The 27,116-nt window shown below is 40.0% G+C and overlaps 1 protein-coding gene across 3 annotated transcripts in view; it reads right to left on the bottom strand.

The window, feature by feature from the left end:
- Positions 1-1,898: 1,898 nt before the first annotated feature.
- Positions 1,899-27,116, bottom strand: part of LOC113585951 (nuclear GTPase SLIP-GC-like) — a 30,808-nt gene continuing 5,590 nt past the window's right edge. The window contains exons 6-20 of one of the 3 annotated variants that reach the window (XM_035526791.1): positions 24,902-25,135; positions 24,596-24,790; positions 24,183-24,355; positions 23,920-23,962; positions 23,704-23,802; positions 21,920-22,016; positions 21,633-21,766; positions 18,638-18,814; positions 18,410-18,561; positions 8,672-8,804; positions 4,185-4,293; positions 3,961-4,094; positions 3,746-3,827; positions 3,566-3,604; positions 1,899-3,274 (exon numbers count right to left, since the gene is read on the bottom strand). In XM_035526791.1, coding sequence (XP_035382684.1) covers positions 3,270-3,274; positions 3,566-3,604; positions 3,746-3,827; positions 3,961-4,094; positions 4,185-4,293; positions 8,672-8,804; positions 18,410-18,561; positions 18,638-18,814; positions 21,633-21,766; positions 21,920-22,016; positions 23,704-23,802; positions 23,920-23,962; positions 24,183-24,355; positions 24,596-24,790; positions 24,902-25,135 — 1,806 coding nt within the window. In that variant the 3' untranslated portion in view covers positions 1,899-3,269. Of the gene's footprint in view, positions 3,605-3,745; positions 3,828-3,960; positions 4,095-4,184; positions 4,294-8,671; positions 8,805-8,944; positions 9,250-18,409; positions 18,562-18,637; positions 18,815-21,632; positions 21,767-21,919; positions 22,017-23,703; positions 23,803-23,919; positions 23,963-24,182; positions 24,356-24,595; positions 24,791-24,901; positions 25,136-27,116 lie in introns of those variants that run through there. The other 2 variants (XM_035526790.1, XM_027023762.2) reach the window with 2 other exon arrangements.

Below are 27,116 nucleotides of genomic sequence, written 5' to 3'. Positions count from 1 at the left end.
GGAATCCCTTCATGAGTTATTTTTATTAGAAGAATTTAAGGTAATGTATTGCCTGTAATAGTCTACATTAACGAGAGGAAAGAAGCCACTGTTGCAGAGGCTGCTGTTCTTGAGGATGTGTTTGTGCTGATGCAGACTAAGCCTGATCCTTCTACAGTGACACATCATCACCCACAGCCCGTTCAGGTTAGCCAAGCTGGCTCTTCTATTCCAACAACATGTTTTTATTGCCAACAGCCTGGTCGTCTTTATAGCTGACTGTTTCATGCTAAAAAGAAAACAGCACCGCCCAAAACAGAAACCGCCCCAAGCATCACTCCTGTTAAAGCAGCTTGGTCTTCCCCTGCTAGCTCCCAATGTTATGAGCCATTTATGCAGAAAGACTTGGTTTCAGTTTGCGGTTCTGAGTAGGTTCCTGTGAATGTCTTACAGGACGCTAGTGCTGCTCAGTCCTTCATTTTACCTAATGTACTTCATTTCTCAGAGAAGTAATTTTTTTTGGCTCATGTGTAATATGTAAAGGCAGTGCCATGCACTATGTTAAGGTTCCCCTCCATTTGGTTTCATTCAGATCTAGCTTGTTTACTGAGACTTTTATAGTGGATGTGTGTGTCTTTGCCTGTGGAAGGTATTGCTTTCATTATTGGGAAAGATATAGCTAGGAGTAGTTATTCTGGTTCCAAAGTTTGTGGAGCCTAATACATTGCATGTGTTGTATGAGAAATCAGTGGTTAAACTCACGTGTTGCACCTCTCACTTACCTGTTGAGTCCATAAAAGGCTTATGTATGTACACCAGAGTGTCATAGCGCTTTTGACAATGCTAAGGACCTACTGCCTGCCTCCTCTTTTTTACTGTAGTACTGTATCTCTTAGTATTTTGGTTTTCTTTGCTTTATTTTCCTTATTGCCTCATTGCCTGTAATCATGTGAATTTTCTTGTGTTGAAGAAGCATCTAAGAACTGGAATAAGTGAGTACAACCTTAACCCACATCAATCATAACATAGCTTTTAGCACTGAGCCTCCAACACCTCCAGATAAGTATCTAGACTTGGAGACACCTTTTTTTTTCTGCCTCAGTCGCAGCAACTCAGAAAAATCAAAGTGTCTGAATCAAAAGCTGATACACCTTCTCTTTATTATTTTTTTTAAACTAATTTCTATATTTTAGAAAATCAGTGAAGGTATCAAAACAAAACACATATAGGAACATGTTGTCTTTTCTTTGGTACACCTTTTCACACTCTTGGCATCCTCTTAACCAGTTTCATAAGGCACCCACTTATGACGCTTTTCTATCGGCCTTGAAAAAATTTTAAGCATGTTAAGTGTAATGTGACAGAAACTGCACAGGTTTGGCCAGATAAATGTCAATCCAATGGTTTTTTTTAAGAAAGGGGGATCCAGACTCACAGTTGATAAATGGTCATAGGTGCACAACAAGCAGAGGGGCAACCAGTACATGTGGATAGGGCAGAAGTGTAATCAAGAAAACAGCTTAAGTAGAGAAATCAAAACAAGTGAAAAAAAAAAAAGAAAAAAAGCAAAGATTCAATCCAACAACAGGAGTCAAAACAGACCAGCACAAAGGAGACGCAATAACACCAGGCATGCACAGAGTCAAACACATAGGTAGGAGGAATTGGATAGAGGCATGATCAAGCATGATCAATATACAGGGGAGGCTGAATGGGGAATGATGTTGTGATTGGTAGAAAGGGGTGGAGTGTCAGTGAGGTTGCCGGCAGGTGGATTCTGGGAGATGTAGCCTATGAACAATTGTACAGACTCAACTGAACCAGAAGTGAGGAATCCCAGGGTTGGCAAGGAGCATGCCGCTGACCACATGCATTTAAAATAAACTTTTTTTATTTAAAATTACATGAGGCTATGAGAAACAGACATCAAGAGACTGGTGCTATAATTATGAAATAAAAACATAAAATTGTATGTGTTACTTTGGAAATCAGAACTTGATTATGAAATACAATTTTAAAATGTAATTAGAATGAACTTCTTTTACGGTAATTAAATATTTTAGGAAACTATTATAAAAGTTCATTAAAACAGGTATTAAAAAACTACACCACCTAAATGAGGGAAGAAATCAAACACTAAAAAAAAGATAAATCCTTGTTCTTAAACAAACAAATAAGGCTAAAGAACTGTGAAAAAATCTCGCAGATGCTAGCATGTGTCTGCAGATATAGTTCAGACCAAATTTAAGACAGAAAACATAAATGCATTAAGTATAAAAATAGTTTTGCCCACTGGCATAGGGGAGGGGTATACAGGGAACCCAAACTGGCAAATTTTTAAAAGGGCTTTTTACAGTGCCTTTTACAGTGGGGTCCAAGAACTCTGCACTATGCCACTGCTTTTGCTCACTATATGTTTGCATTATTTATTGCTAAGGCATAGATACATGCACACACACTAGCTTTCATGAACAAACAAAAAGCCTTTGATAAATGTGGCACGTACTTGAAGCTTCATGTACTTCTAAGTAGCTGTTGTAATTTTTATTTTACTTTAAACTAACACTCTATTTACACTGTCCATAAATGTCAGCACGTTTTAGGCATTTAGCAAATGAAGGGGCATGATGTGTGTGTTTACAAAAATCTGCATGCCATAAGACAGATATTTCATCATGAGAAAATACAGTTCACTCCTGATGATACTCCATTCAGGAAGCATTCTTTTCAGCATTATCCCACAACCTCATTATTTGATGGATGTTTCTTATGGCTATTCTGATGGAAATTGACCACTGAAAGCATTTTATTTGAATTTAGTCTCAAATACAAAGACATAACTTCAGCAGACATTACTATGTCAAAGAGGCTTTTAAAATTAGTTTTTAATATGCAACGAACTGTTTTGTTTGAAGGACTATGCAAATATTACTACAGCTAAATAATGCTGAATAGCTTGATATTGCAATATAGAGTGTGGAGTAGGCACAAAAATACTGAAAGCAATCTGAGAAATTATGCAAACAAATATTCTCTCAAAATAATATATGTATACAAAAACCCATATCATGAACTTTGAAGGACCCTGTATGGAACAGTGACATGAAGTCTAAATTTATATGTCCAGATTGAATCAGACCAAAGTCAATTACCATCAGCCTCAGAAAATGCCAGAAACTAAGAAGAAAACAAATGTCTAGGCCTTCATAGGGTTCTACTGAAGAAGGAGACATCACTTCACAGTGACGGCTCCTTGATAAGAACGGCTTCTTATTCCTGACTTCGCCTCTTCACTCTGTGCCAAATAATTTAGAATTTAGACCATGAAGTTTCTTTTTAAAAATGCAGATAAAATTACAATTTTAGTTAATAATGTAGTTTGCTATTATAAAAATCCTTTGCAGTATTTTTTGAAATGGCCCTGAATGAACAGGGAGTAAGACATTTTAAACATTATTTTGAGATTTCAAATATCCACATATTTGATCCACAAAGTTAACTATTCCTATCTGACAAAATACTGTACTCAGATTTAAAGGCCAGCAATGTAGTTTCACTGGATTTTATTAATCTTTCTCATATTTACTATGCAGTAATTCCAGCTCTTTCAAGTCCTTGGAGACATCTACAGACACAAAGACACAACACAAAATCATATTTCAAAATATACATATTGGTAAGTTATCAAATTAAACAGGAAATAGTCTTAATCATCTTCATAATAATACCATGGAAACAGAATTCCTTGTTAGATTTAATAGCTTACCCATGTATAGCAAGCTCGCATTGAGAAGTGAATACTTCATTGCAGTCTTTAGATTCTTTTTTAGCTCATCCTTGTGGAAATTCTTTTAAAAGGACAACATGCAACAATATTATAATGGTAAAAAGTGATATTAGTATATTTACAATAGTAACATTATATATAATATTGGTTAAAGTTGATGGTTATAAATGTGCTTTTATTATACAAATACAGACCTTTGCAAGCTCTAGCAGTTCCAGCATATGTTTCTTTGCTTTATGGAACATTTCAGTTTTGGAATTTTCAATGTAGCTGAGTAGCACCTTCTGCTGCTTTAACATAGAGCCAATTCCCTTAAGGTGAGCAGCTTCTAAACAAAGATAAACAATAAAAAAAATTTACTTTTCTGATGGGTTTGATTAAAACACAACAAAATAAAAGGTATGAAACAAAAACTTACGGTTATAGCATGGCAGCATTGTTTCTTTAATGGATACTTGAAGGGATGTGTATATTTTCTTTTTTCGCTGACGTAAATCTCTTATAATATCTGATTTTACTTTGTTTTCCTGTAATAAAAATAAGGCAGATTTATTTTTAAGTGTAGGTGACATAGAACAGTACTAAAATTTGACAAACACCCCCCCCTCCCAATAGTGTTTGTTTGGGGCTGCCTGCAAAGCCACTAGAGGGAGCCCACGCGCTGCCAATTAGTAATCAATGGGATCACCAGCAGGTGATCTCTGTGAATATAAAGGCTTCGCAAAGGCCAGTCTTTGCAAAGTTTTGGTCTCAATGAATGTTTACTAGCAGTGCTATCAGTGGCTAAGCTGGCTTGTAAACCATAACCAAAGTGGAACTCTTGTCAAGAGTTGCCTTTCATCTTATGTGAGGGACAGTTTTCCCTGTTTCTCTGGGTTATCTCTGTTTCTGTTTCTCTCACCATCTTTGCTATAGTGGTGAGGACTTCCTTTACAATCTACAAATGTTCTTTGCCATCTTATTCTGTGTCATAGTGGTTAAAGTATGGTGTTCTAGTTCAGTTGGTTCCTGCCTCAACTCCCACATTGGGAGAGTTGAGGGACCTTCTGATTCTACTCATTTGAGCAAGAGCCTCCATTCCTGTAATTCTGTTCTGTCTGGTGGGGTATGATCCTTCCAGTCTTCCTAGTCTTTCTAGCGAGTGCTGTGGTCCCATTCTGTTTACTTGAGTGTTGTGCTCTCTCCTTGCTTCTCATCCTCCTTTATCTGTAACTGTGTCCATATCTGGTTCCTTTTAGCCATCAGAGGCTTTATGAAACATGGCCATTAACCCATGGAAATCCATCCTGTTCCCCAAGAGTTGTTGCCCTGTTACATCAAGACACTGTCAGTTATGGACCCATAAGATAAAGGTTCTCTGCAACTGACCATAATTGTCCAAGGGGTATGAATGGAAAGCCATGAAGAAGCACTAATCCACCTGTCTCAACAGGTGCAGGAGCAGACACTGGCTGTCCAAACACGGTAAGGCAGCCTCAAGATGGCGATAGTTCTGAATAACAGTGCCTTGCTGCCTACTCCATGTTCTGTGGCCCCAGTCCCAGGGAGAGGTCCTGCTACCAGCTGCAACTCAGTATGTGGTGGTGGTGGGCTGGTGGTTGCAGGAGATTCTGGTTCCAGTGCAGGTTTAACATTTCAATGGGCCCGGTCATGATTCCCTTCTGAAAGGGCCATGGAGACTTCTATTGTCTACCTGATGGGCTTTGACCTAGGTCAATAGTGTCCATTACTCTCCTGCTTCAGCCTTTATGGAGACTATAGGGCAAGCAATCAAGAGACCTGTGTGTGGGATAGAGGAGGCCAGTCCATTGTTGAATGTTTGCCAGGGCAAGCTCTCTGAGGCAAACTACACCATAGACTTCTGCTCTCTAGCTGGAGAGAGCAGGTGGAATCCTGAGCACCTACTCATAGGTCATTTGCCTGTGCCATTTACTGTCCCATGTACTACTCCTTTGCAGATGGTCATCAAGTTGGTTCTGGAGAAGACTGCCATGAAGGAGTACATCAATGAGGCTTTGACACAGGGATATATCATGCCTTCCACCTGAGGCCTGAACAAGATAACAGTCAAAGATCATTACCTTCTACACCTTTGAGGCACTGTAGCAGGCATAAGTTTTTATAAAATTGGACCTGCACAATGCCTACCACCTGATAGGTGACAAGTGGAAGATGGCGTTCATCACTCCCACAAGCCTCTAGGAGTACCTGGTCATGATTTAGGTTGATAGATGGCTTTGCGGAGGACATCCATAATGTGGCTCTGGAAGACATACATGTGTATACTTTCATCAATTTGGATGACATACTTATCTACAGTCAGACTGTGGAGGAACATGTGGTCCATTTCCAGAGGGAGCCCCAGCTGCTCTTGGAGACCCACTTGTAATGTCAATGAGGAGAAATCCTCCTTCCATCTAATGTCAGTCAAATTTTTGGGCCTTGTGGTCTCCGAGGGTTATCTGGTCATGGACCCATCTAAATTGAATGTTGTGGTACTGGCCTCTCCTGATGTTTATGCAAGAGTCTCCACTCCTGAAATTTAATTTTGTTTAGTTGGGTGTGGAGCTTTTTCACATGTGCAAGCTCTCTCCTGTGGCCACACCTGCAATCCCATTCCATAAGGTGGGGCACACTTTCCGCTGTCACTCTTCCTAGCGAGAGCTACCATCCATGTAATCCTGTCATGTCTGGTATGGCACAGAACTCCTTCTTTTTCCTCCTGTCCAGTTGTAATCAGTCTTTTACTCATCCACAAACACACTAATCTAAGTTTGTACAGTACAAATATTTCAGTCCCTAGTACACTAGTAATCCCCACTATCCCTGTTTGACCAAGGGCATCAGTTTACTTTTCTGCTTTTAGTTCCTTGTTTGCCCCTCATACTCCTCCCTCTTGGGTCCAGTTCTGGTGACTTTTAACCATCAGAGGCTTTACCATACCTGGCCACTCCTGTGGTTGTCACCCCATTACAGCAATAAAACAAAATGAAGTAAGAATGTTCTAAAGCACAGAAATTCATAAAGTATCATGTTAGAAAAACATATCTTCAAATGTTTAATTAGAATATTAGCATGATTTCTTCAAATGTATAATAGTTATGGCACCACCATCATAGTACAGAATTTGATGCAAAATTATCTACAACATGTCATGGTACGGCCCCTCCCCCCGAATGTCTCCTCGTGTGTTCGTGTGTTTTTAGTATACGTGTATAAATGTCTAACATTTGTGTGTCTGTGTTGTCGGTGTTTGATCCCATTAGCCTGTGTGCTACGTAATGTATGTTATATGTGAATAAACGTATGTTTCTATTCAATGTGACTCGTCCCCGCATCCTGCTTGGACTCCTCCGTCACAGAAACACTGACCGCCAAAGGATGCCTGGGACAAAAAGCTAAAAAAGAAAGGGTAAGAAAAGACGTGAATGCCCTCCCACAGCCCCCGCAGGGAAGCCCTCATAGGCACACTCCACACTCCCACAACAGGGACTGCCACTGGAGGACTTTGGGGGGGGCCCTGATTGTAGTCCAGGTACGGACTCAGAGGAGTCATACGGACCCACGTTGGACGTCCGGGACTGGTACAATGATGTCCAGTACTTGGAGTCAGACTCCACAGGGTCCTACTACCCCGAGAGACCTTCAGTCATCCTGGCCTCACTCCACACTCGCACAACAGGGGAGGGCCACTGGACGATTTGGGGGGGCCCTGAGTATGGTCCAGGGATGGACTCTGCGGAGTCCCACAGACCCCAGCCAGACTACGAGGATCGGCACTCCGCTGGGTCCTATGACCTTGACATGGACTGCTACGAGGGTTATGTGGACTATGGTGATAGAGGGGAGTGTGGTGACATCAGTCTGTGGTCGGACTTGGAGTCCGACTATATGGAGGATCTGCCAATGGAGGTGGAGGAGGCCCTCTATGGGAATCCTCCCACTGACAGCAATGCTCAGTCTGCTGTCTCAAAGAACGACGAGCCTCCGGCACCTAAGATACTGCCCAAGGCTCCGCCCAGGAGGTATCGATTAGGTACAGAAAAGCCATCCCACGTGAAATACCTAGAGGCGGAAACTCCCTTCGCTAGGGCACACAGCCATGGAATTCGTGCGCCCATCCCGAAGCCTCATAGAGGCAGGAAGGAGGCGGCACCAGTGCCCACCCCAGAGATGGGCAAGGTGGCTGGAGCACCTCCTGAGGTGAGACGTCAAAGGTGGCCGGCCCCCCCCCAAATCGACGAGGGGCGATTCCCCGCAGGTGGATTGAACTGTAGCCCAGCCGACAACTGGGGAACAGCCTGGGGCTTTTGCCAACATACGTGGACTTGTTAATTTGTTAAATAATGTTGTACCCGTCACAGTCACTGTGTCTGTCCCCATCATGTTGTTTGTGCCAGTCGTTTTGTCCCCTTTGGTGCCTGTGCTCGTGTCAGTTAGTGTGCCCGTCCCTGTAACTGTTGTCATCTTGGTCCCTGTCCTTCCCTCCTCTGTCCTGTTCGCGCTGGCCTGTGTCGGGTCGTTCGGCCCTCCGGCCTCGCCATTTGGCATTGGTCTCGAGGCCGCAGCCCAATAAGATGGCACGCCGGGAGTCGGGTCGTTGGAGAGAGGCTCCGTCACAGTACAGCCCCTCCCCCCGAACGTTTCCTCATGTGTGTGTACTCGTCACAGTGGCCACGCCCTGCCTTTGTCTCACACCTGCTCCTCATTGTGTCATTAGTATATGTGTAGAAATGTCTATCGTTTACGTGTCTGTGTTGTCTGTGTTTGATCCCATTAGCCTGTCTGTGGTTCAATGAAAGCTTAGCAGATATCAACTCACAGGAAAGAACCGATAAGCTACAATGGGAACAGTAGCCATTATATGGTTGCTATGTGAAATTTTTACAGTAAAATGCTTTTTACCTCTATTTTAAGGAAGTTCAGCACATGATTCAGCATTGGAGAATGGTTATATTCTGTCATCATGTCCTTTGTTATGATGGTGAACTTATCAATGTTTGCTTGTAGTGACTTCTCAAACACATTTCCATGGGATCTAGAAAAAAAGTAATTGACTTTACGTAATACAAAACGTTTATTAAAAAAACCCCTTAATACTAAACACAGTCAATCCCAAACATGGTGTGAAGGAGTAGTATTCAGAATACAGGAATTTATTATACATTTAAGAAAATCTTTTGAATAACATGCCTCCAAATAAAACACACCAAAATAACAACAAATAAACATTTACTACTTTTAAAAGAAATACCATCATCATTAGCTGTAACTTTTAACACTTTCTCATTTAAACTAGTTTGCTAGCTGGCTTCTAGATAATTCTAGTTTATTTTGATGGTATAAAAAGCAATTTTGTTTATTTTGTTAGCAAATGCAAGTAAATAACTGTCAGTGAGAAATAAAAATCAACAGAGCTTAGTATAAAATCATATGCTTCCAACTTTGTGGCAACAGATTCCTGTTCCAGCTTGTCTGGGTCCCTGTGCACAAAAAGAGGTCCATGAAGTCATATTGGACATTCAGCATAACTGATTTTCAGATTCTTCAAGTTCATTTTCATGCTTAGGGTATCTTTTGTTGTTGTACCGTTGATGTATTATCCTGTTACCTCACAATGACTATTGTAGGACAAGAATTTAGGGGAAGACTCCTTGGAACCAGTACGTTGGTTAAAGGAGAGACAGAGGTACCTGAGAGGACTGAATTAGATTATAAGGAGGTAATAGATAAGAAAAAGACACTTTAGTATTTTATATCTAAAGGTTTCCCCATAGCGTATGGATTAGTAGGGGGAAAAAGACAATGGAATATGCCTTCAAGTTTACTTATATCAAAGTATGTGTACATGTTAGGCAGTGTGTATTCAAATCCTCTGGAAAAAGAGGAGAGTACTGCCAGATAAACTAATGAAATTAAAAAACACAAACACCTGCTTCAAATGCTCGGAAATATGTGATAGGCTTCAGATGTCATTAAATGACTGAACAGCAGCTATATTATTATATGCAAAATAAAAACCACCAAAAACCTAAATGAAGGCCTAGCCTCCATCTGCAGCCATGCCTTCAAAACAGGAGAATTACACAGAGGGTGAAAATTCTTTGGCATATTCTATGTGTCCCATCTTATCTGTTATTTACACTATCTTAGAGCACTCTAACAACTGTATTTCCTCAGAGGAGAATGAATGTGATGGTGAGTCACACGCTAGTGATTTTGAAACACCTTACAGAAGTCTTAGTACCAAAGGCAGAGATTCATTGATTCTTGGTACACTGACAGCTAGCCAAAATATTATTCCACTTTGTACTTTGCAATTCTTAGTTCTGGTCACAACTAACAATAAATGGTAAACAAGAAGTCTCTTAGATCTCTTGTTTACACAGTTTTCAGCAATGGGGATGCACACCCTAAGATAGCTGTCTTCATCTCAAGGGTAATTATGGTATCCCCACTCCCCAGTGTTTGACTGAAGTGTGAGATAAATTGCTGATATTTTAATGTGTGTCTGATTTTTCTTGGTACATTTCTAGCTAATATAATATACCTGTTGGCTTCCTAATCGCTACTCATTTGTGCAAAGTTGAGCATGCTAGATTAATAATTACAGTAATCTTCATCACTATAATCATGAAGATCCCACATTACAAGCCAGCAAGTTATAATGTCTAAATCTACAACAAGGCCAGTAACTAAAATTATTAAAATGATAATTTTTGGATCTAATTCAGTTGTATAAGTACCTAATTACCTACATTATTTGGGTACTTATACAACCTCATTACTATTGATGTCATCACAAACATTCAGTGTTACAAGCCAAGAAATTATAAATTAATGTAGAGTCCAACAAGGTCCCCAATTAACATTTTAGTGAAAAAATATTTTGGAATATAATCCACCTGTATAACTTGCTACTTACCTGATATTAAAGTGCAGTGTTGCATATTTGTATAACTGTACTGCTTTATAAAGCAGCTGTAGGCCTACCTTCTCCCTACATCCAATCATTTTTTTAAAAATTGATTGGCAGGTTGTTGAGAACACACCATTGCCATGCCCACCACAGTGATTCATCAGCTAAATGCGTCAGCAATCCATCAGGTATGGTGACACGTTTAGCTCTCGTTTGGCATGGCATTTACAATGCCAAAGTGGGGAAAATGCAAAGGAAATTACTGGGAAGAATGGGAAAGTGACCCTGAACTAAAGCCTTGGAGATTACTTGCTCTAGGGGATGACTAAGGCATACAGGCAAATAAGTTTGTGTGTCTTATATGGGAACCTCACAATTGTGTTGACTCTTGATGGTTTTATCACGAATTAAAGCAAATACGCATAACAGAAACAATGAAGTGGCTTCGGTTTTGCATACTGCAAACTATTTCTAATACATGTTATATTTACATTCATTTGCCATATTTCCTTTCAGAACTAACAGAGTCAAAATAAGAATTTAAAAACAAAAATTATTCTCTCAACATTCAGTTCTAAAATTAATGAGCGAACTAACATGCCTTGTTAGTGTAAGAGATTTTTATGCAGATGTGTATGTGCATTGAATGTCCCTTTGGATTTGCCATAGGGCAGGGTGATTCGGAAAGGGGGGGGGGGGGGGGGGGGGGATGAAGTTAGTTATTTTTCAGCACTTACTACTGTGTCCATGTCCATTTCTTGTTTTCTGAAATATCAAGGTTGTTAGACAAACCCTTGTGAAGCTCGGTTACATGGGTGGCAGCGGTGTCTGGTCACTTCATTTTGGACGAATTAATGGAAGTGTGCAGTTATGTCTTAGTGCTACTTAGGGCAGTGGTAGTGCATTGGTTAAGGTACCCAATTTGTAATCAGAAGGTTTCTGGTTTAAGCCCCCTCTGCTGCCACATTGCCACTGTTGGGTCCATTAACCCTCAATTGTTCAAATTGTACTCAGTTATAATTATAAGTCGCTTTGGATAAAAGTGTCCGATAAATGTAAATGCTGTTTTTGAGCAGTTTCATGCACTCAGTATAGTCAGCAACATAGCTCGGCCAGGGAGGACACTTAGTAACGTAACTGAAAGATGGTAGCATGTATAGCTCCAAGTATATAAGCAGAGCATGTAAGTATAGCTCAGAGAGAGATCCAAAGACCGTGTTCTTTACAGTGGACTGAGGATTAATTTGCCTACCACCTTTGCTGAAGAAGGGAGCCAAGAGTTTTCTGAGCTGGGCAAGGCAGCTTGAAGTTGCGGTCAAGGCACTCACTAGCAACAGAACAAGTATGACTGAGCTGGTAAGAATTCTACTTACTCTTTTGAGCAGAGCTGCGTTTCTGTTATGGGACAGTCTTCCAGTGGCTGTGATTATGTGGCAGTCAGGGAATAGCTTAATGAGGCTTTTGGACAGAAGCAGTTTTTGAACCGTTATGGACTGTTTCTGCGTGCACTCCATGAGAGGTTTATGCTGCTGATGTTACCAGGCTGGTCCAGCAAGCATTCCCAGAGTATGGTGTATTGGCACAAAGGGAGGAAAAGTTTCATCATTTTCTTGCAGGACTGGGCCAAGCATTGAGTGCCATATGGTATGAGCAGAGTGCTACTGACCTGGAGGTTCTGATAATAGCGGGATGTTGTGAGAATGCCAGAGAAATTCTGTAAGTAGACGATGTGAGTATGCATCTGAACAGTTTATTTACAGGAAAGAAAGTGGCTGTGCAGTCGCTGTCAGATAGCCTGGGTCTGAGGAGAGCTGCTATTATTCTAACTGAGGAAATATATGCAATGATGTTGTAGTATTCTCCGTTCTTGGCATTTCAAGGTACTTGGTATTTCAAGGTATTTGCAAATAACGAGTACCCACAAGCATTCCTAAGGAGGTGTCGGACCAAGAAACCTAACAACACACATGCACAAACAACAACCAAATGAATAACGTTACCTTATATCAGAATGGTACTCTACGGATAAATCGGTCAACAAGCACATTGAACTAGACCATGCATATTTCCCAATATGGAAGATGGACATGAGTGGCCAAAAGAGGGCCAACAAAGAAACCTGACCAGAAGAACATGAGAAAGTCAGAATGGCAACTCAACCTATTAATCAAGGTTGGACACAAGAACCAGAACAAACATCCACATGTGGATCAGAACACAATGCTCAATTAATCAACCAACCAATACTCAAGAGAAATGAGAGAAATGAGAGACATGCAGCCCATTGCCCTACACGACAACCAGCATTTAGCAAACCCACCAACCAGTGCGCCGCCTGAAGATGACGGGCCAGATCAGGGCACTACAGCAAATCAAGCAACCAATCAGAGACCAGCCTACAACCTGCAACCCAGACCTGGCTTTAAGTCCCATTGATCAGCCAATCAACGTCCAGAAAAATAACCATTGGCATTCACGGATCGAACAAGGGCCATGAACAAACAGATATTATGACAAACTCACAAATCAAACACAGTACGACATTCGGACTGACGATGTCACCTGATCTGGTGATGAAACGTTTGCAACCGAAATGCCAAGATCAGAGAACACTACAACATCAAACTACTCAACCCTACCTACCAATATTTACCTTGATATATGCAATTAGATTGGAGATGAAAGAGATGCATGATGAGAACAGGCAGCGGGCTGCAGCCTTGGATGCAGAAAAGAGGGGGCATGATTTTCGTTCTCCTTCTCATTCTCGATGCAACTGTACCTAGGATGCCAGTCTGGGGAGAATTAAGAAGCTCACACAGGCCATTCTCCAGATCTCACATCCTCGTGTAGAAGCAGATACATGCAGTATGCCCAACAACACGAGCCAGTGCATCCTTCATAATCTAGGACAGTGGGACGACATAGCCCTAGCCTGGGATGGCATACATGCCGTGAGGATGAAAAAAGATGGCATAGCGTGCGTTTCCTGTCACCACAACCTGTCCACAACACCTCTCATCAGGGAAACAAGATATAGTTGATGTTAGGGCTCAGACATCAGACTCTTCATCAAGGGGCTACTTACACCTGGATGTTCAATCACACACAGCTGGAATAGACTGTTGCAAGGTGAAGGAGGAGAATCTTCCTTCATATGACAGAGGAGTGATAGAAGGCACAGAGGTCTCAATGCCGGTGGATTCAGGGTCTACCATTTCACTTAGTGCAGATTTTCATGTCAGTTCCAGCCCTGTGTAGTCGGCCTTTGAACAAAAATCTATATGAGCTCACATGCTGTAAATGGGCAATAGTTAGATACATTGGACACCATGACTTTTAGGTTGGGGTCAGTGATGTAGCAGCATGTTTCATGTCCTCTGGAAATCCACTCAGGCAGTCCTCCTTGCCCTGGACTTCCTAGTGAAAAATCATGCTTGGCTAGACTTGGAAGTGGGGGACACCTGTGGGCTCCTTTTGCAGAGTGCAGAATTGGTACCCGAGTGCTGTAATGTTTATCTGGCCAGTACATGGTATATTCCCCCCTAATGAGACACTGGTGCCAGTTAATTTGTGCCATCCCAGCATTTTTATTCTGTCCTCATTGAATTTTGAGGGTTAGTTGGAGCCCAATGTGCTAGAGTCCACGAAGGTAGTAATTTTCAGGGGGTTTTAATGTAGCCAATAGAAATACTGGAAGATGCAGGCTGAATAACACTACATTAGGCCTGGTGATCACCCCCCCCCCCCCCCCCCATTAAACAGCGTGCACACACGTCTCTTGAGACACAACTAAAAATCAAGCGTCAGGTGGCCAGTCTGTCAACAGACGGCGTCATCGAAGAGGGTTGCAGCCCCTGGGCCTCCCCAGAGTTCCTAGTTAAGAAGAAAGGGGGGCAGTAGAGATTCTGTGTGGATTACAGGTGACTTAATTCGGTCACGTTCAAAGATTCTCATCTGCTGCCCTGAGTGCATGATACCTGGATGCCCTTGTGGGTAGCCAAGGAGGACAGGGAGAAAATGGCCTTCACCACAGGATGGGGCCTGTACCATGCTGATGGGCCTTACGAACTCACCCGCTACATTTTGACTCATGATGGAACTGATCCTTAGGGGGCTACTGTGGCATATTTGCATGGTCTATTTAAATGACATTCTGATTTACATTCTGATCTGCAGAATGCAGTCTGCTGGGCTGAGATTCAATGCTAATAAATCTCACCTGGCCAGAGATCATGTGTTGTTTCTGGGTCATGACATGATGTCATTTCCAGATATGGCCTCCAACCTGACCCAAATAACACGGAGAAGGTAAAGTCCTGACCCACTCCTTGCTCTCCCTTGGTAGTTAGAGCCTTCGTGGGCTTGTTTTCATACTACATTTTGTGAAAAACTTTGTAGAATATGCTGCGCCTTCTAGCTGGAAAAACGTGCCATTCAAGAGGACTGATGAGTGTGTGGATGCTTTTGAGTACCTAAAAGGGTTGCTACACTCTCGTGTTACTACTTAATGATGGGTGCTGGAGTTTAACCCCCTTTGACTGGGTTACTGTTCATAAAGATGGTTCTCATCACCTGAATGAAGATGAAATGTCTCATCAACCACTGCCTCATGACCCACTTGAAGGAGAGAACCAGGCTGCTGGGTTGCACAGTGTTAATGGGGGTACAGTCTGCTTGTTCTGACAATGATCCTGAGGCAGACCTAAGCCTGGTCTACTCCCTCTCACATGATGGCTCAGAAATAATGTCACTGCAATGAGAGGACACAGATAATGCCAGAGTGTTTGCCTGGATTGAGGGGAGCTATGAGTGTCCATCACATCAACATATACATGGGTCTTCTCTTAATCTCTGTAAACTATGGATGGAGTTCAGTCACCTGTCTGTTCTAAATGGTCTTTTGTGTCGGACTGTGCTTAAGTCTCTCGCAACATAGAGACAGGTCGTGATTGCGCCTCGTCTGCCCCAATATTTCCATGGGGGGTCAACGTCTGCTCACTTTTCAGCGGAGCATGTCTGGGAGAGGGCAAGACAGACATGTTACTGGTCTTCCATGCTGAGGGGCATAAGACACTGCTGTGAACAGTGTGAGGACTGTCAGATGCGCAGGTCCCCAGTGCCAAAACTAATTTTGCCTACAACACCTCCAGGCACTCCAGCACTCATTTCAGCCCCTTTTTTCTCATGCAGGGCCACGAAGCGTGGATTCTAGCAGATGTGCTTGTGTTCCCCCATGTTTTGGAGGCTTGGGAGTTTGGTTCTCTTGCTGAATTTGTGTTGTCCATGGTGGAACAGCTGTAAAAGGCCTTTGAAGCTGCCAGACTGAACTTAACTGAAGCTCATGGAAAACAAAAGTTGTACCACAATGAGTGCATTCAGCACCACAGTTACACAATGGGTGCTTTGGTTTGGCTGAATAACTCTACGGAGAGTCGCACTATGTTGGCCCTGCATTGGAAGGGCCCATGTCAAGTGGTGCAGGTGCTGGATTCTGGGGATGAAATGGGACTGACTTACAGCATTGTTCCATCTGTACCTTGAGGAAGTTTCAGGTGGTTCAACATGAGTGGTATATACCCTACCACTGCCATCCCAGTCCTCCATTCTCCCTCATTCTCCCACAACAACCCCCTTCCCTGCCATATCACCAGCTCGTCCATTTGGGGTGGGGGGAGTATGGAACTGTGGTCTGGATAAATATATGCTGGGAATATTTTGTCTTTCACTGGTAGGGTGCTGCATGCGCCATCACGCTTGCAGGACTTTTTTTGGTACTGAAGTTATTTGGTGGGGCAGTATTGTAACCAGTTTTGTAGTGTGCAGGAAAATGCTTAATGCTTGCTTAAAGGAGGAAGTAAGGAATATGTGAGCTTTGTCCTCATCTCGACCAGTCTGCAAGAAAGGCGAATAGAGAAGTTATGGAGTATGACAGTTATTGCTTAACTGTTGTTGGGCAGGGGTGCAGCAGCAGGCAGTAACAATTTATTTTTAGCAGGAAAGAATTTTCAAGGATGGTTGAGGCCTGACACCTGGAGTCATGAGATTACCTCATGAGAGAACAACGGGGAATGGTGGGGGTATATGAACTCATGTTAGAGAGAAGTTTGAGGCTTCTCTCCCTCGATGCATAAGGGACAGAACCAATAAAGCTTGCTCATCTGCACATCCGGCTTGAGTCCTATTGATTATTCCTCCACAGTAGTAGTACATCTGTTATCTTGGCAGAGGGGACAAAAGTGTCATGCACATTTTCCTCAGGCAAAACAGCTCAAAAAAGAGATTTAACTGATTCTGTAAAGTCAAAAATTGTAAAAAAAAAATATATATATATATTTCAGAGGGATGCAACACTCTTAAAATTGCTAAGATATTGGCATGTTATCACAAAATCATCAAATATTCTGTTGAAAATAGTAAACAGGGTCACAAGAAACATGTTGAGGAAAAAAATGCAAATTAACTGCCAAACATTTGAGAAGAATCAAACATGAAGAGAACAGGAACCATTATCCTCCAGTGCTGTCATATTCCAGAACTGCAACCTACCTGGAGTGTCTAGAAGTACAAGGTATTCAGTACTCAGAGACTTGGCCAAGATAAGAAAGGCTAAAACCTGACCACCACTGAAAAATAGACATAAGGTGAAACATCTAGACTGGGCCAAGAAACATCTCAAGACAGATTTTTCAAAGGTTTTGTGGACTGATGATCCACATTGGGCACAGAGCTCCACTTCAACTCAGATGCCAGCAAGGTGGAGGCGGGGTACTGCTATGGGCTGGTATTATTAAAGATGAGGTAGTTGGACATTTTGGGGTTGAAGATGGACTCAAATACACAAACCTACTGCCATTTTTTAGAAGACACTTTCAAGCAGTGGTACAGGAAAAAGTCTTTCAGGAAGACCATGATTTCTATGCAGGACAATGCTCCATCACATGCATCGAAGTACCCCACTACGTGGCTAGCCAGTAAAGGCCTTAAAGATGAAAGAATAATGACATGGACCCCTTCCTCACCTGACCTAAACCCTATTGGGAAAGTGTGGGCCCTTCTTAAAAGGGGGGTTTATGGTGAAGGGAAACAGTACGGCTCTCTGAACAGTGTCTGGGAGGCTGTGGTTGCTGCTGCACAAAAAGTTGATAGTCAACACATTAAGAAACTGACAGACTCCATGAATGGAAAGCTTATGATTGTTATTGAAAAGACAGTTGGCTATATTGGTCACTGTTTTGTTTTGGGTTTTTTTATTGTTTTTTTTTAATGTCAGAAATGTTTATTTGTTAATTTTGAGTTGTTTGTTGTTTATTATTCTCACTTTAACAGATGAAAATAAACAAGTGAGATGGGAAAATCTGTTTTTCTATTACTTGCATAATAATTCTGCACACAAATATTCTCCTAAGAAAGCCAAAACTTCACTTTTACTTTCTTAAATATTCAGGTTTGAGGTTTAACATTTTGGATTGACAGAGAACACTGTAATAATAATAAAATTCAATGATAAAAATGAATCCTCAACAATACATCTTGCATAATAATTGTGTACACAGTGTACAGTATGACTACAGTATGGAGGACTGTAGTGACAGCACATCATAAGTCTAAGAATTAAATTTGGGACTGTACCTTAACAGATTCATTTTCTGCTATTTTAGTTTTTGTCATCAAAACTCAGTGCTGCACAAAATAATGATTGAATTGAATTGGGTTATACTCACAGGAAAAGGGAGTTGAAGAAATTGTCAATGTTGTTATACATGTGGGTGGCCAAAATATTATTCAGATCAAATTCTCCTTTTCTAGATCTGTGGTATCCATTATTCTTGCACAATGCAGTCAGTATTTTGTGAAATCCACGATTGTCCCTGTCCTTGAGATAAAAAAAAAATATTGAACTGAAAGACATGATCCAAATATTTAAACCATGATTTTTTAAAAACACTTACTAATGGTTTTATGACATTTGTTGCAGTTTTAATACATTCTTGCTCAGATTCTTTTGTTCCTGCAGAAAGGAGTTCTTCCAAAAAGTCCAAAACATGATTATGATGTCCCTGCAAATCTTCAAGTGCCCTGTGAAGATTTTTCTCCAGCAACTGGTATAGTTGACACTTCTGTGCATTCTGAAATGTAAATAATACAAAACAAGTTTTGCCATTTATCCTAATAAAGATTGCAAGACCTTTAGAGCAGTGGTACTCAAATCCAAACCTGGTCCTGGAAATTGTAATCCTGTGGGTTTAAGGCCCAGATGTTTCAATCCCATCTCTGAATGATTTTTACCATCTTAAAAACAGTGTGCTTATCACTACTGACACTTTCAAAGCACAAATCATGCAGGTAAATGACAAGGTATACATAATTTCTTGTGAAAGCAGGATAGAGGGATGAGGATTTTACATATTTCATCTTATTGAAAGACAAGCATAGAAGCTACTTTATATGTAGATATCTTGGCTAAAAATTGCTTTTTACTGAGAACACCTAAGAACACCTGAACTGATACCATTATGATGCCATCTGGGCACAGCCTTAGCTAACTAGCTAGCTAAATGTTTTGGTGTAATGCTAGCTAACTAACTAGCTCAATTAATTGGTATAATGATAGCCCTATTCACTGCAAAAGAAAATTATGCTTGTTGATTTTTAGTAAAGTATATGGCCTGATGACTCCTTTTCTGCTCCTCTTAGGTAACATTGCTGATGATTTCTTAATTCCAAAATGTCTAGTATTATGGGGTTTCATAACTTGATAGCAAGTTTTAGATTGTCACACCCACTTTTATGCATTCCTTCACCACTCTGGCTTTCTATTGTTTGTTCAAAGACATTAAGGGTTTTTCTTTTAGCTTGAAAAAAATCCTGGAAATGGATGCTGCTGAGAAAGATGCTTGCCACCTACATGATCGAACAAAACTATTTTTATTTATTATCCTGCACATATAACTGAAATGTTTTTCATAGTTTGCATATCATTTCTGTTAAGGGATGACAGTGGAAGGTGATCTTAAATTACTAGATGACAGTGACTGCATTGTTGACAGTATTGAGGATGAGTACCCACAGCATAGAGAAAGTGAAGGGAAGTCAAGTGATTCTTAGGACAGGTCAGAGGAACAGGAAGAACAAACAAAGTAAATATTAATTTAACATTTAAAATGTATTTTACTCTTGTAATATTGAATGTTATTATTGATTATAATCAGGTTAGCCATAAGTCTTATCTAAAAGGTATTTTTTATTGTTGATTTAAATTTAGCCCAAGACTAGACTTCAGCCATACATGGGATGAAGTTGTATGTGTTAAAATAATATACCATGCTGTGCTATATAATTGTAATTGTAAATACTGTTTTGTTTGATTAATGTGATTCTTATGAAATATTTTACAGAAGGTTTGTGAGGTCAAGGCTCCTTTTCAAGCGTGCAGCATCACAGGATTTTTTTTGGTCCAGCATGTGTGTATGTAAATATACAGAATACAAAGTTAAAATGAAATTGTTACTAGTTAAAACAGCATTCTAACTAGTTATAATTCTATATTTACGTATCAATATTATTCCAACTAGTCAAAACAGAATTCTAGATATCTACAACTCTGTTTTAGATATCTGAAACTATACACATCTCTCATGCATATTTACTAATAACTAAATTAAAAGATATCTTTAATTAGTATTTCTGCTATTCAAAATTCAATTATGAATATGCAGAGTTGAATTTTTTACAAAATTGGACCTGGAATTTTTACGAAAATAAAGTGTCTATCTGACAACTACAATGTGTTATGATTGTAGGAATAGTCTACTTATTGTTGATGTTCTGTTTTTGTTTGTTTGTTTATGCAATGGAAGGTCACAATGATATATTTCCAGTGCAAACTAGTGTAGTCCTAATTCTGTCTGCCATCTCCCTAACAGTTACCGTATGTTGCGTTCTATGCTGCTCAAAATAATTAAGTGAACACAAAAATCACACATTGGATCTTGATGAACGAAAGGTTAAAGCTCAAAACCTTGACTGCTATAAACTGTGTATTTGCTTGATAACAAAATGACCCAATACAACCCACTGAGGGCTGGAGTCAAAATAACATCAAAAGTCAAAGTAAGAAATTAAATGACAGGCTGATCCCTTTTGCATGACTGTATCATGCCAACTCATAATGTAACTCTATAGTGTATATGCCCCCTTCCCCTATGCTCCCAACAAAACCAGGGCATGATGAGATGCTGAATGGTGTCCTGAAATATAAATAATTACACCATAAAATTATGATGCCAGCAGTACAAATGATACTGTTGTAGATACATTGTAGCATTGGAAAGTGAGAAATGGGGGCTCACTACTCATTTAATGCTCAGTGAATGTGCATTTATGCTAGACTTGAGAAAAGCTGTGTAGATGGGTGAAATGGATAAATATATATGCATGGATTCCTCTCATTACTCAATGCAGAGTTAATAATCGGGGCAAGCTGGTCTAGAATTCTACATGCTGTAAAGTGAATCATTTGCACCATTTTAAACAAAGCTCCAGTTCGTCAGTAAGCGTAGGTTCCTCATCGTAGCACTCCTGATGGTGGGATATTTAGGGCTGGGACATTGTCAATAAATTAATGACATTGATGTGCAACAGTTCTTTGCTTGATAAAACTGCATCAGCTAAACCAACAGCCTCTAACATTTCAGTGTTAATTCTAGGTTTAGAATGCATCACAGCCTAGATAATATCAGGTGAATAGAGGGTCAGTGAAGAGCACCAACTTGTCAGAGGGTTGACAAATTGTGCATGACAAGAGATAGTGTACAGTAACTGTACCCTTATGTTACACCCATAAAAGATAGTTACACCTCATAAAATAGAGTACAAGGTAGGGATTGCTAGTGATTGATGATATAAATTCCCTGATGTGACATTGAATATGATGTGAATGCATACCATGTCTTGGCTTGTGTCCCTAGAACCTTGAATCAGGTAGAGGATTCCACGTGCTCCAAGGACATACTGATTTCCCATTTCATTGATTTGACTATTGTTGTACCCCTTCAAGAGGTCTTGGAGCTTTGGTATCTCTGTGTTCAGATCAGAGAAGGTCATTCAGAACATCTATTATGAGTACATCTGTTTTAGAAATATTATTCTGTTTATTCATTTAACTTGATTTAATATTTAGAGTTATGCATCCTTTTTTGGTAGAACTTTATGTAGAACTATGCATACTTCACCTGTTTGCTCTTTTTCCAGGATTGGAGTATCACTGATGAATTCTTCGGAACTCACAGTAAAAATGGAAAGGAAGCCATCATCACAATTGAAATATTTCTAAGGAATGAATATGAATAGTAATATTAGTACATAGCTCAAAACTCAGACTGTTGTAATGTGGAATCAAATGCTTTGTGTGCCCACTCACAATAGAACACTACCTATAGGACTCATTTTTGAACATTACAGACTTGACTGATTCAGAACAATAAGGTGCTTTGTCTATAAAGATGGCCTTTTTCTCATACTGTTTTTGATGAGAGGCAATTAGATTGAAACTTGTGCAATGTGATTTTTTTTTACTTTAATATAGAAAAATAAAGTTTGTCCCTGCCTTAACTACATAGTTTGTGACGTTCGCCATGTTTTCCCCAGGACTCTTTCACAAACACAAACAATCTCGGGGTGGTGCGTCTAGCACTGTAGCGTGATATACTTTCTCACAAATACACGAATTAACATAAAAATGTATGCCATTTAATAACACCCAAACACCACATATATGCTACAATATTCCCTTCAAGTGGTAGTATTATACAAATATACGAAACATAATACCACACTTCAGGTCACACAACACTATGGCAATGGTACATGGGGAAATAGTGAGCAAGGTAAACCAGGATGGAGACTCGGTGGTCTCTTCTCCGCTTCGAAGCTAACCCCAAATGTTACCTTTGGTAGATAGGACAACGATATTTGTAAATCCCCCAGAAAACTCCGTCAATAGTCAGTAATACCCCGGTGTGAGGAAGAAAAAATATATATACCAGGTATGTTTCCACCGCACGAAAGTAGAGGCTGAAGACGCCAACAGTTTCCCCAAGTAAAATCCCACGACCTACTATTTCCGTGTCCAAAATAGTTTTTTCCCTGGTTCCTGGGATTCCCTATTTCACAGTCAATCCATTCACGATCGACCCAAAGTCATCTGCTCAGGAAGGGGAAAAGCCCTGAACTCGTGTATCATGCCCGCTCCTTACTGGGTATGCGCTCAACAAAAACACGAGTAAAAAACAAAAAGGAAAAAGGCTAATACACATGTACATATTATTATTTTTATTATTATTATGTGTGATTGTTACAAGTTGATTCCCTCCTTCTATTGGTGTGGGTTTGTCAGGGATTCTCACCTAACATAGTGCCCCGAAATGTGTTACTACTGTCACGGAATGCTTCCCACTGTTAACGTGGTACGGCCCGCCGCGTACAGTGCGAGTTCACCGGATTGTTTGTAACCGCAAACTCCTTGTTGGCACCTGCAAATGCTTTATTGTTGTCTTTTTTGCCTTATGGTTCAAATGTTTGTATTCAAACTGCTGTGGGAGCGTGCCTCTTTGTGGGTCTTTGTTAGACATTAGGTGTCACATTATGTTATGTCATGTCTTTAGTCACGCACATAGCCACTTGTTTGTTTCACCCTGCGTGTTAACGGCACTCACGGCTATGTATACCGTCTGTGTTATATCAATAAACGTCGGTCTATGTCAAGGGAGTCTGTGCGTCCTGTGCCTTGTCCTGCGTAACATTTTCCACATCCATGATTGTGATTTATGCTGAAAAGCTGAAGGGTCATTCCATACTAGGTGGAGACAGTTACCTTTACTGAGGCATGATGATATTCATCGATTTATAGCGTCCATGTGTAGTTGTAAAACTTCACTCAGGTCCTCAAAAGAACTTGTGACCTGGGTGCTTGTGTTTTACTATTGTATATAACTGATTAAATGATTGAATAAAATACCTTTATTATATGTTGTGCATCAAAAGACTTCTTCACTTCTTCCTTGGCTTCTTTGTTTCTGTACAATATGCATGCAGCTTTTCTCTTATACTGAGTGTCCTGTAAAGATGTGCAAATTATTTATTCATACACCCTTAGTTCTTGCTGACATTGCACATAGCAATGGAACAATTTTTCTTCTGAATAATTTTAAATGATTTGAACAAAAATGATTACCTTGCATGTAATTTCCAAGTCTTTATCCTTGAGCTTTACCGATCTATTTTAAATATGTGATTGTCAGTATTATAGTGCCAATGGGAGTGATCAAACCAATTTCATTTCAGTAAATGTGAGAGATATTAGCTATTCACATCATAAATATATGTAGTGGACATCATTCAAATGATAAACAGTAAATTGAATTTCACCTTCTAAGGCTGAGGTATAACTGAACAATCATGCTACATTTAGCAATAGAATCATAAAATGCTACTCACCTCATGTATGTAGTGCTGATGAGATCAGTCTTGGTACAGATAAAGGAGATGCTCCTGCACTCTCCACCTTGTGCCATGTCTGTTATGTTTTTCAGAATATCCCAAGCCGACTTGTCAGAAGCAGCACGTTCTATTTCACTTACAATCCACACTGCTGAGCAATCTCTCAATTTCTGTTCAGTATCAGAAAAAACTGCAAAATTAATAATTTAACAAGGCACATCAAATGTATATCTCAAAGCTGAGTAGTGAGTGATTACATTTAAGGTTTTATTGAGCTAAAGCAAAATGACTACTTTTGTTCATATAAAACCAACTTTATAGTATGCTTAAGAGGTGCAAATGGGCTGCTAGTTATAAATCTAGATTTCATATTAATTTAGAATTTTATGTCTGTTATAAGCAATAATCACCGATTTCCACATCTCATCTCTGGTTTTGTTGCAGTCTCCAGTTCCAGGGAGATCTACTAACACAACATGCTCCAGGAAATCTTTGCAATTTGGAACCATTATTGTCACACTTGCCACTATTGGCCAGTAACGTCCTCCAGGGCTTGATCCGTTATGCCTAATGTAGCAGTCAATTTCTTCAGATAAATCTGAGGCCTGATGGTGCATATATAAATCACACATGAGCACAAAAGTAGAACCTCTTTCATATAGTTATCTAATCATTAAAAATGGCGCATTCTGAACAAGCAACAAGCACTGACTTACATTTTCATGTGTTATTGTTTTTTTTCCAGAGGTTAGAAACTCTGGAATATTTGAGAAATTATTATCTTTCATGAGGTCTTCTAAGGTCTTAGAAGCTCCTTCATTTCCATACAGTGCTTTAATCTTTTCATCTGCCATTGTAATGTCTTCTGAACTTTCATTGTTCTGTCCTTTTAAATTCTTTTTATCCTCTGATATAACACTCAGAATGTTTTTCAGCTCATTTTCCCAATCCTGAAAGTGTTAGTAGTAGAAGCAAAGAACACAAGTCACATGTTCAGGTTTTATGAAAAAAAATTATTGACATTGTGCTTGGTTTTGGCAACAAGCCCAAAGGATTTTCAGCATCTTGATATATTACATTTTATGTCCCTAATTAGAGGTGGGGAAGGGGACTTGTAATTAAGAGACATTCAAAGGAGGGCTGTTATTGGCTATGATGGATATGGCAAATAATCTCTCTGTATTTCTTGTGGAAAAAGTAAACAAATCCAGAAGTATTTAAGAAAATGTTGTCACATCCTTTGTAAACTATTATTAAAGTGAAAGTAGAAGCAACCTATTTACAATTTATTTCAAGTATAATAACAGATAATATGTCAAATAACAGAAGATGTCACATAACCTGTCATAAGATATTAGTTTCATATAGTGTCCAGCCCACCACTAACTCACAAGATCTTCACAGAGATGTTAATTGGTGTTTCACTGAATTATGCCCACAGCACTTTAAGAAGGCTCAATAGTGAGATCTGGTATCCAAGACCCATACCCCTCCACATAGAAAATCTCTTTAGATGTAAATCGATATTGACCTCCTTGGTGACTGAAACCATACCCAACCCCAATGACACTGTTAATGCATATCTGTGCCACCAGTTCCATATGGATTTTACCCACTATGCCACCAAGCATTCCCCACCATGTCCATACTTGCCTCTCCAATGACTAAGGCCATACCCAACCCTGCTTTCTGCTCACAAATAAAACTAGTATTCATTCACCATTTCTCTGGTGATGTGGCCTCTTTCCATAAATCACCTGACCCAAGACCTCTCTCTTCTACTATGCACCTGCTCTACCATATCTCTGTACTGCAGTCACTCTTAGCTAATTACACCACCTCTCCTAAAAATTATCTCACAACTTACCATATCACATTTAAATTCTTTAACTAAATATGTCTGTGGTAGCGCCAGCACCCCTCCCCCATATCATGACACCAAGACAACACAACACAACACCCTGAGCCACTTCCTTAGCCTTACTAATAATCCTCTTTAGTCGCTCTGTCACCACAACCTCACAAACCATCAGTTGCCAACTAATATGAGGCAGCAAGCCACACCGTAGGCAAAACAGTTATCAGTTTACCTGATGAAATGACTTTTCAATGCTATTAATAGCTTTCACCATTTCCTTCAGCCCTACAAATTGCTCTATATAATTTTAAGGTGGAACTAAACCATCTACCTAAATGCTAAATTGTGGGGGGGGTTTTCAGTATAGAAGGTGTTGTCCCCCCATCAAAATATTTTCAACTGACAAACATCTAGACTTTCTTTGCTGGCAGTTCCAGCACCTTTGCCTTCCTTCTCCTTATCAGAATAGACACTATTGAGATGCTCCTCCAAGTCTTTCTTTCCTATGTTTCACCATCTTAACTGGACCCTAAACTAGGCCGCCCTAGCACACTCCTTTTTCCACTTTTCCTCAAGACCTCTGCTCTTCTCAACACTGACAATCTACCCTTCAGCTTTTTCTGCAGTGTATTAATACTCTCCCTTTCATATATACATGTATATGAAAAGTATGTTACATTATTTTGATTAACAGTTTCTGTTAGAGACTTGTGTGGGGCCATAAGCATTTACATTTTATGGTATTTAGCGGACACTATAATCCAAAGCAATTTACAATTATTACTGAATACAACTTGAGCAATTGAGGGTTAAAGGCCTTGCTCAGGGGCCCAACAGTGGCAACTTAGTGGTGGTGGGGCTTAAACTGGCAAACTTCTGAGACATAAGATTTTAAAAATTAAGCAAATTTTCCTGTTTATTACAAAAATGGCTCTGGTCAAAAACTAGCAGCATTTCAATAACTGAAATGAATCTGTATTGCTTTTTATAACTTTTTCCTTCTTTTGATCCAAAATGCCTAACGTGAGATTTTTGGAATTTGGTCCTCTTTTTTTTTTTCTTTCTACTGAAAG

The sequence above is a fragment of the Electrophorus electricus genome, chromosome 6 (assembly GCF_013358815.1).
Source record: "Electrophorus electricus isolate fEleEle1 chromosome 6, fEleEle1.pri, whole genome shotgun sequence".
Classification (NCBI taxonomy): domain Eukaryota; kingdom Metazoa; phylum Chordata; class Actinopteri; order Gymnotiformes; family Gymnotidae; genus Electrophorus; species Electrophorus electricus.
This window is presented reverse-complemented; position numbering and strand designations above follow the sequence as displayed.